The sequence below is a fragment of the Chelonia mydas genome, chromosome 1 (genome assembly GCF_015237465.2).
Source record: "Chelonia mydas isolate rCheMyd1 chromosome 1, rCheMyd1.pri.v2, whole genome shotgun sequence".
Classification (NCBI taxonomy): domain Eukaryota; kingdom Metazoa; phylum Chordata; order Testudines; family Cheloniidae; genus Chelonia; species Chelonia mydas.
In genome coordinates this window covers 286444113-286454669 of record NC_057849.1, presented here as the reverse complement: position 1 = coordinate 286454669, position 10557 = coordinate 286444113, and the positions used below count along the sequence as shown (strand labels likewise).

Sequence of the window (10557 nt, the reverse complement as noted above, 5' to 3'; positions counted from 1 at the left end):
TGCCCTCTCGCACCTCACACCTTCCCTCTCAAGCTGGCCTACGGTGCCTCGCTCCCAGCCCCAGACTACACACCCACCTGCCTCCCTCCCTCCCGCCCCCCCACACCTCACTGCCCCCCCTCATAGGAGACATCCAGCCGCAGCGTGTGGCCTGGGTTTCCTGACATATGCTCTCTCGGACCTACGGTGTCCAGATTTCTTGATTTTATATTTGGGGCTTTGTCTTATGTATCTGCCTATTACCCCCGTCCCTGTCTTGATTTTTCACACTCGCTATCTGGTCATCCTACTGGGACCTGGCGCTGCTCCTGGGGCTTGGGACTGTGTTAGGCAGGACTGTCAAGCCCCCACATTTGGTGTCACCCTGTTGGGAGGCAGCCAGCTGAGGATGGAGGTCCAGCCTGTGCACAGGGCCAGTGACTGCCCACAGCAGCACTATGTTTGGCATTGTTGGTACTCCACACTTCAGGCCATACAGCCACTGGTGCATGCTGGGTAAAGCTAGCAACTGGCCTGTGCTGAGCCAGTGGGTCTTTTTCACAAGGCACCATGACCACATGCCTGCTTGGGGTGCTTGGATTTCTCCCCCTGGCCCCAGGTATTCACCTTGAGGCTCATTGTCAGATGTGCTGAGCTCCCACAGTTCCAATTAAAGTGAATAGCAGCTGTGGGTGTTCACCTCCTCTTTAAAATCTTCCTGCCTGAGTGCCTGGCTCAGGGTTTTATACTGCTGCCCATCACTGCAGCATCTGGAACCTTCCACTTAAAAACAATAACAATAGCAAAGTCCTTAATGGACATCATGAAACCTCTGGCTCTTCTCTTTTGAGGGTAAAAAAAAATCTGTTTGTAATAGGATTATTATTTTTATTATTTGTTTTGGTTAATTGATTTTTGTTTCTTGGTTTTGGTCTTATTTGTTTTTGTTGTTTTTAATTTTGTTTGTTATATTACCAAAAGGTGTCCTTTAAAAAAAAACACAGCTCCACTAAATGAACTTCTAACATCATGATATTTACAAGGTTTGTGCTTGTTATTCTATTCTACTCTGGTTTTTATTTTGCTCTCATCACAGAAGTACCTGAACACTTTCCACTAATGCATTAAGCAATATAACTAACATCTGTCACGTGATACGCAATGTAGTGTTTTGTCTTGGTAGCTCTTTTTTTATTTTAAGGTGTACATGCTGCTGCAAAATTCCTTTTGGTAATAGGTAATGCTAACAACCCTCCTTTCAAAGATAATCCAGAGAGTTATGATATGTCAACAATTGCTTATCCTCCCTGAGGAATTCTAAATAGGATGCCATGTGAGATTCCCGCAGATAAAATTAGGTCTTATGATCATAGATATTGTTTGAGTGGGAGGATGACATCCGATGAAGTGAGCTGTAGCTCATGAAAGCTTATGCTCAAATAAATTGGTTAGTCTCTAAGGTGCCACAAGTACTCCTTTCCTTTTTGCAAATACAGATTAACACGGCTGTTACTCTGAAACCTGTCATTTTCTATTTGGGAGTCCACTAAATGCAAGTGAGTTGAAAGGGCTGTTAATGATATCTAGTGATAGTGTTTTTTCAAAGTGAAGGTGGAAAAGTGGATGTATATAGCTCCTAATACTGCCCCAACTAAAGGAAGAGATAAGGTGGGTGAGGTAATATCTTTTATTGGACCAACTGCTGTTGGTGAAAGAGATAAGCTTTGTGTAGCTCTAAAGCTTGTCTCTTTCACCAACTTGAAGTTGGTCCAATAATATTACTCACCCATCTTGTCTCTCTAATATCCTGGGACCAAGACTGCTACAACAGCACTACAAATAACCCATCGAAGGAAGTCATTGGCAAAAATCCAATTGACTTCAATGGGAGCTGGCACAGGTTCAAAGACTAAGGACATGTCTACATGCAGAAATCTAATAGCATAATTATACTGGTATCCTGGTATACCAGGATATTTATACCATTATAGATATACGAGTATAATTTTTCTTGAAGACACTCTTATTTCAGAATAACCATAACTAAGGCTACGATTATGTCATGGAGGTCACGGAAGTCACAGAATCTGAATTGCAGAGACCTCCATTACATTTTCCACTTCAGCCCCGGGGCAGTGGGGCTGGAGCTGTCAGCCAGTGGGGACCCTGGAGCTCTCAGCCGCCGTAGGTGGCGGGGCCACTCACAACTCCCAACCTCTGGCTCTAGAGCTCCGAGCCACAGCGAGAGGCCCCTGCAGCTCCCAGTTGCTGTGGGTGGTGAGAGGACCCCGGAGCTCTGAGCCACTATAGGCAGTGGGGAGATCCTGGTGCTCTCAGCCACTGTGGGAAGTGGGAGGACCCTGGATCTCCAAACCACCATGGGTGCCTGGTGAACCCCGGAGCCGCAGCAGCAGTGGTTGCTCGACTCCCCTCCCCATTTTGTCAGGGTTTTTTTAGTAAAAGTCACAGACCGGTCACGGGTTTCCATGAATTTTTGTTTATTTCCCGTGACCGGTCTGTGACTTTTACTAAAAATAACCCTGACAAAATCTTAAAGTTAACCATAACTATAGTAGTCTAAATATATTGGTATACTTTATGTCAGTAAATTTTCCCTTCTCTGGTCTGCCTTTGAGATAACTGATAACACTGAAGAAAGAAGTACATGAGAGATTCAGCAATGCACATTACAGTGAAGATATAACAAATGTGGGAGACATCTTAATATAGAGACCTTCATTAACCATTTGATACGGATAGATACAGAACTCACAGATGATGTCTGTGACAGACAACTTAGGACATTTTGGGTTGCTGCACAGTATGTTGTAATTAATACATTAAACAGAACATAAAAACCATTTGGAAAAATACTGTATGGAGTGGGTGCTGTTGTGAACAGCTGAGGCAAATGCGCTGTGGATGATCTCTGGTCATAAAAGACAGTTTCTTGCATTGTTTTCTATTACTGTATTAGGCTTGGGATAGGTTGCTATTACTGTGGCTCCCCCCTGGGGACAACTGGACAGTAGAACAGGTCGTCTTCAGCAACTTTTGTTTTCTTTTGAAAATAAAATTGCCATGGTAACTGTGAAAAATAATAACCTTGATGAATGACTCGGCAGAGTTGAGGACTGGATGAAATTCAGGTGCAGTCTTGTGAGTCTGCAGCTTCTGAACTGAGAAAATTATACAGGGGTCTAGCCAAGAAATATACTACACAGAGAATTTTGAAAGTGACTTTGTTAGCACTACACTGAAGTTCAGTGTAGCAGAGCTAGTGAAGAGAATCACAATTTCTATTATAACAAAACTAAATATTACTTATTGTTATTATGTTCAAAAGGCCAATGCCATCTGTGCAGCTGGCTACTGATGAGTAAGGGAAAGAGAGAGTAGTGGACATGACTTATTGCTCCTCTCATATCTGGCTCAGGTAAAGTAGCACAAATGTATACACCTGGCAGGCTGTTCAAAAAAGAAAGGTAATCAGGTGCTGGGTTGTCATGTCGTGTCAATGGCGAAAAGATCACAGAAACAATTGATTCCTTCTAATATTAACAAAGAACTGTATTAGAATAAAGAAATCAGTGTACTCTCTAACACTACTTACTCACTCTGACAGGTTTCAGAGTAGCAGCCCTGTTAGTCTGTATTCGTAAAAAGAAAAGGAGTACTTGTGGCACCTTAGAGACTAACCAATTTATTTGAGCATAAGCTTTCGTGAGCTACAGCTCACTTCATCGAATGCTGTAGCTCACAAAAGCTTATGCTCAAATAAATTTGTTAGTCTCTAAGGTGCCACAAGTACTCCTTTTCTTTTTACTCACTCTGCATTTTCTCTCCAACCAGGTCATTCATTCCTGGGAGACTTTAGCTGCGCAGCCAGTACTGAAAGTTAGTGTGGTTTTTCTCCTGGTGCTTCATGATGAGTTTCCACAGCAGACCCAAATAACATTTCGCTGGGCCCCGAGCAAATTCATAACAGGGCCCCCACCCCATCCCACACAGCTAGATACATAGGTACAAACCTACTCTCACCGGGTTTATATAAATAACATTTAATCAAACTCAAATATCCATAATTTAGTCTGCATGTTTTTCTGACAGCTGATTGGGCTTGTGGCTGTGCGAAAGTCCCCCCCACCCGCAGCAGCTGCAGTGTTCTTGTGGGCAGGGGTCCGGGTCCCCACACCTCTGCAACAGGTGCAGTGTCCCAGGACGACGTCCCTCGCAGCAGGTGCAATGCCCCAACCCTGTACCAGCGTGGCCTGTACCACTCAGCGGGGGGTGTTGCGTCAGGCCCGAGGCAAGTTCATGTCAAAAGAAAAGGAGTACTTGTGCCACCTGAGAGACTAACCAATTTATTTGAGCATAAGCTTTCGTGAGCTACAGCTCACTTCATCGGATGCATACTGTGGAAAGTGTAGAAGATCTTTTTATACACACAAAGCATGAAAAAATACCTACCCCCACCCCACTCTCCTGGTAGGTATTTTTTCATGCTTTGTGTATAAAGAGATCTTCTACACTTTCCACTGAATGCATCCGATGAAGTGAGCTGTAGCTCACGAAAGCTTATGCTCAAATAAATTGGTTAGTCTCTAAGGTGCCACAAGTCCTCCTTTTCTTTTTGCGAATACAGACTAACAGGGCTGTTACTCTGAAAAAAGTTCCTGTCAGGTACAGAGTCTCCCCCCGCTGACCGGTGTACAATTGGCTCAACCCGGAACTCGGCCCGACGGCCGCAGGCAGGGGCGGGAGCTGCGAGCCGCCCTGCATGGCGAGGCGGCAGCTGGGGCGGGCGGCGGCCCCGGGGGATGGAGCTGCTGGAGATAGACCTGGAGGGCGGGAGCTCCTGGGAACCCGCGGCAGGCGCGGGGAGCCCCGGCCCGCAGCGCCAGGGCGCTAGGGGCAGGGGCGGCAGCAGCGCGGACAGCCTGGCCGAGGAGGAGGAGGAGGAAGAGGAGGATCCTGCGGGCAGGTACCGCAGCACCTCGTCCCTGGTGAGCGGCCTCCTGACGGAGCTGTATAGCTGCGGGGGCCGCGCCCGGCACCGGGACAGCGTGGACAGCTCCACCGAGGCGTCCGCGGGCTCCGATGTTTTCCCCGGGGGCAGAGGCAGCAGCGCCGAGTCCCGCTTCCTCCAGGAGCTGCAGCAGCGGCCGAACCAGCGGCACCAGATCGAGTACCTGGGCCAGAAAGGTAAAGGCACCGGGACGGACCGCCCGCACCCACCTCCGCCCTGCCCAGCCACCCCGCTGGCACCGGGAGTCTCCCGCCCCCGCGCCCGCTTTCCGCCCTACCTGGCCACCGCGAGTCTCCTGCCCTGCAGGCCAACCTCCGCCTTGCCCAGCCACCCCACCAGCACTGGGAGCATCCTGGCCCTCACCCCAGCCTTATCCCTACCTAGCCACCTCACCTGCTCTGGCAGTACCCTGCCCTGGCTCCCATCTCCGCCCTGCCTGGCCACCCCAAGGCGCCATGAGTCTCCCGCCTCCTGTCCCTATCTCTGCCCTGCGCGGGCACCCCAAGGCACTGGGTGTTTCCTGCCCTTTGCCCCCATTTCCGCTCTGCCTGGCCACCCCGCCGTACTGGGAGTACCCTGCTCCGTGGCTCCACCTCATGTTGGTCGGCCACCTAGGGCTGGATTAACCTTTTTTGGGCCTGGCACCAAACATATTTGTGGGCCCCCATGTAGTTGTTATGGGCCCCTTCTGAGTGTGGGCCCAGCGCGATGGCACCATTGGTGCCACAGTAAATATGGTACTGCTGGGATGGGGATGAAAACATTTATTTAAAAACAAAATAAGATATCTGAGCCATGCTTGATTGAGACCTCCACTCAGTTCATAGAGAACAAACTGAGCTAGCATCAATATACCCAGAATATTCCTGAATTTGGTTTACTTGTCTGGGAGGGGGTTGTTTGTTATTTTGCCTTTTGTGTTTAAACACTTGGGGCCTGCTTGGGGACCTGAATACAAGTGTTTAATTTTCACATTTATGAGCCATATTAAGCCTGGATGTAGCAGTCAGTGGAGTTGCACCTGCATCTTTGCACCACCACCTCCCTCCACCCAAAGTTATGTTTCGTAAATACATTTTTTTTTAAAGCTGGATTTTCTACTTTGGTACAATAATGTTTTAAAAAACTTTAAAAAAACTCTTATTTTCTTTAGCCTATTTCTCCCTTTGCCTCACCATCTCTCATGACTTTAAGTGAAACAGTAAAGTTACTGGGGTGGAGTGTGGGAAGGAAAATTGTGGGGGAGAAGTTTCTGGGCATTCCCACTGGCAGGGGGCGGCAGCCAGCCCTGCTGTCACTGCCCCCCTGCCATCCCGGCCCTAAGGGCCACTGACAATCAGCCTCCCCCACGCCACCCTGCATGGTGTCCGAAGACATACACACACCCCAGGCACAAAGCTGCAGGGTCAAGATGGTGCCCAGGAGCCCATGGCTGGGTATCTGGGTTGCCAGGGGGCCGCACACTGCGAGTCACAGCACTGCTGCCACCCCAGGAGAGCGGGGGAGACTCGGGGGTGGGAGGGCCGAGCCAGGAGTCTCTACCCTGTGCCCCATAGGGAGGGTGACATGGCGGGTTCAGCGCCTCAGCACTGGGAACCCTCTTCCTGCACCGTTTCCTTTTTTTTTTTTTGGTCCACTCTGCTGCCACTCACTTCAACTGGGGCAGCAGCTCACAGCATGGTGCGGGGCATTATGGGACTACTAGTGTAGCTGGTGACGCAGATCCAAGGGCCCCAGTGGAAGGCAGCGGCACGCGAACTACAACTCCCCATGCAGCTTGCAGCACATTGCTTGCCAGTGGCTTGGCTGGATTAACCATTTGTGGGCCTCCAAGTTGTTGTTATGGGCCCCTTCCAAGTGTGGGTCTGGCACCACTGGCGCCATTGTAAACCCGGTACTGTGGCCACCCCACAGCAGTAGGAGTCTCCTGCCCTGCAGCCCAACCTCAGCCCTGCGCAGCCACCAGAACATCCTGTCCTTCACCCCAACCTTATTCCTACCCAGCCACCCTGTTGGCACCGGCAGTACCCTGCCCTGACCCCCAGCTCATGTTGCCTTTTCCACCCCACCATCACTGGGGGTATCCTGCACCACACCCCCATCTCATCCTTGCCTGGCCACCCCATCAGCACTGAGTATCCTTCTCCCCATGCCAGCCTCATTCCTGCCCGGCCCTCCCACTGCCACCTGCACGTCAAACTCATTCCTGCAAACAGAATAAAGTCCAGGCCCGCAACATGTATACATGACCCTATTAAAGCAGCAGTTTCATAAAGCTGAAAACAACTGTGAGCCCAATCAGCTGGGAGAGTGGATTTAATCAGAAAAATGTGAACTATAATTGGGAATCTTTTAAGAACATCTTACTATATGCTCCAAAAAACACACTCTCACAATTGAAGAAGAAGCTGTGCTGGTTTAAAAAAAAAAAATCTGGTTTAGAGGGGAAGTGAAAGTAGCTATACATTTTTTTTAAATGTAACAAATGGAAGATAGGGGAAATTCATGATAATGGATATGAATCAGAACTTAGGAATTGTAGAAAATTGATAAGGGAAGCAAAGGGACACAAGGAGACATATATGGCCAGCTGAGTTAAGGACAATAAGAAGGAGTTTTTTAAATATGTTAGGAACAAAAAGAACCCTGACACTGGTATTGGTCCATTACTAGATGAAAATGGTAGAATTATCAATAATAATGCAGAAAAGGCAGAAGTGTTCAGTAAATATTTCTGTTCTGTATTTGGAGAAAACACAGATGATATAGTCTCATCATATAGTGATAACACTCTTTCCATTTCACTAGTATCTCTGGAGCATGTTAAACAAAAGCTACTAAAGTTAGACATGTTTAAATCAGCAGGTCCAGTTATTTTGCATCCAAGACTTTAAAAAGAGCTGGCTGAGGAGCTTGCTGGACCATTAATGCTGATTTTCAATAAGACTTTGAGTTTTGGGGAAGTTCTACAAGACTGGAAGAAAGCTAATTTTGTGCCATATTTTAAAAAGGGTAAACAAGAAGATCCAGGTAATTTTAGACCTGTCAGCTTGATGTCGATTCTTGGCAAGATAATGGACCGGCTTATACAGGTCTCGATTAATAAAGAATTAAAGGGGAGTAAAGTAATTAATGAAAGTCCAACATGGGTTTATGAAAAATTGATTCTGTCAGACTAACTAGGTATTTCTTTTGATGACATTGCAAGTTTGATTGATGAACTTTGCAAGTACTGTTGATGTAATATACGTAGACTTCTGCAAGTCATTTGACTTGGTAGCACATGACATTTTGATTAAAAAACCTAGAATGATATAAAATTATGGTACACATAAAAAGTGGCTAATTGATACATCTTAAAATGTGATTGTAAACAGGAAATAGTCATTAAGACGGTATGTATGTAGTGGGGTCCCACAGGGATTGGTTCTTCGCTCTCCATAATTTAACATTTTTTATTAGTGACCTGGAAGAAAACATAAAATCATCGCTGATAAATTTTGCAAAAGACTTGAAAATTGGGAGAGTGGTAAATAATGAAGAGGAGAGGTCACTGATTCAGAACGATCTGAATCACTTGGTAAACTAGGTGCAAGCGAACACTATGCGATTTAATGGAGCTGAATGTAAATGTATTGCATATAGAAACAAAGAATGTAGGCTATATTTACAGGATTGGGGATTTTATCCTGGGAAGCAGTGTCTCTGAAAAAAGATTTGGGGGTTGCGGTGGACAATAGGTTGAAGATGAGCTCCCAGTGTTACACTGTGGCCAAAATAGCTAATGTGATCCTCAGAGACATACAGGAGAATCATACAAAGAATTGATTAGAAGTAGAGAGGTTTTTTCACCTCTGTATTTGGTCCTGGTATGAGTGCTGTTGGAATACTGTGTGAGTTCTGGTGTCCACAGTTCAAGAAGGATGTGATTAAATTGGAGAGGGTTCAGAGAAGAGCTACAAGAATGATTAAAGGATTAGAAAACCTGCCTTACAGTGATAGACTCAATGAGCTCAATATATTTAGCTTGAGGAGTGACTTGATTGCAATCTCGAAGTACTTATATGGGGAACAAATATTTAATAATGAGCTCTTCAATCTAGCATGATCCAATGGCTGGAAGTTGAAGCTAGACAAATTCAGAATTGGAAATAACGTGCAAATTTTTAACAGTGAGGATAATTAACTATTGGTACAATTTCCTTAGAGTTATGGTGGATTCTCCATCCCTGACCATTTTTAAATCAAGATTGGATATTTTTTATGAAAACTATGCTCTAGGATAGTTAGGGAGCAGTTCTATGGCCTGTGTGATACAGGAGGTCAGAGTAGAAGATCACAATGGTCCCTTTGGCCTTCGAATCTGAATTCCTGCCCCATTGGTATGGGGAGCATCCTGCCCCACCACTCCATTGGCACAAAGAGTATCCTACCCTGCACCCCAACCTGAACCCTTGGGTCAAATTGGCAGAGACCCTGGAGGTTTTTCACTTTCCTCTGCAGCATGGGGCATGGGTCACAGGTCACTTGCGGGTTTAAAGTAGTGTAAATGGTGGATGCTCTATAACTTGAAGTCTTTAAATCATGATTTGAGAACATCAGTAACTCAGCTAGAGGTTAGGGGTCTATTACAGGAGTGGGTGGATGAGGTTCTGGGGCCTTCAGTGTGCAGGAGGTCAGACTAGATGATTATGATCGTTCCTTCTGACCTTAAAGTCTATGAGCCTATCCCTGTGTAGCCGCTCCACTAGCACTGGGAGTGTCCTGATCTGCACCCTACACTCATCCGTGGCCAGCCACCAACATGGGGATTACATTGCTCCAAAATTATCCACAACTTCAGAGGGAGTAACCTATTCTGTCCATTGCCCCCAGCCTCTTCCCTGCCCACTGTACAACCCTTTCCCTGATCTGCGTCAAACTCTTCCTTGAACAGAGGCACAGTGATTATATCACTCAAATCCTTCACGTTTGCTTATGGATGACACCTTCTTTGATCCTGCCTCCTTTCCCTCCACTCCCATCTCCTCCTCTCTATTATCTTGGACTTATTTCTCCACCCACCTCTTCACCTTCTCTGCCTGTGCAAGTGTTACCTTTTCCTCCATCTGCACAAAAGTTACCTCTCCAGCCTCCCCCTGCCCCTGCCAAAACAAACAAATCAACAAACCAGAATGGTTTTCCTTCCCATCTACACAGCTGTTTCTCCTCTCTGAGAAACTGCCCCTTCCTCCACCTGCATAACTCCTGGGAAAGGAGGGTGGGATAATCAGGATTTTATCAAAATATTCAGTGCTTGAATGATGATAATGTCAGGTGCAGTGTGAGTGTGTTGAGCCATTATTTTCAGTTAAACGTGTTCATATTTTTCTGGAATCTGTCTCACAAAACATGGGTTCCAGACTTTTTTCTTTATGAAATTACATAAATCTCAAATAGTGACCAGCTTTCACTTGTTCCTGAAAGATTTGTTGACCTTAACGTTGCCAGATAGAGGGCGCCTTCAGGAAACCGGTTTTGTGAATTTATTTAGCTCTGTGTGACCTTAT

General features: G+C 46.5%; 1 protein-coding gene and 1 long non-coding RNA gene across 3 annotated transcripts in view; both read left to right on the top strand.

The window, feature by feature from the left end:
* Positions 1-506: 506 nt before the first annotated feature.
* Positions 507-2829, top strand: LOC122462307. Its single transcript, XR_006284781.1, has 3 exons — positions 507-831; positions 961-1022; positions 2616-2829. It is a non-coding gene; the product is annotated as an uncharacterized LOC122462307 (long non-coding RNA).
* A 1882-nt stretch (positions 2830-4711) lies between these two features.
* TBC1D30 (TBC1 domain family member 30) overlaps positions 4712-10557 on the top strand; it is an 86256-nt gene continuing 80410 nt past the window's right edge. For both annotated transcript variants that reach the window (XM_037887269.2, XM_037887262.2), the window contains exon 1: positions 4712-5184. In XM_037887269.2, the coding sequence (XP_037743197.1) occupies positions 4800-5184 (385 nt within the window). In that variant the 5' untranslated portion in view covers positions 4712-4799. The remainder of the gene's footprint in view (positions 5185-10557) is intronic.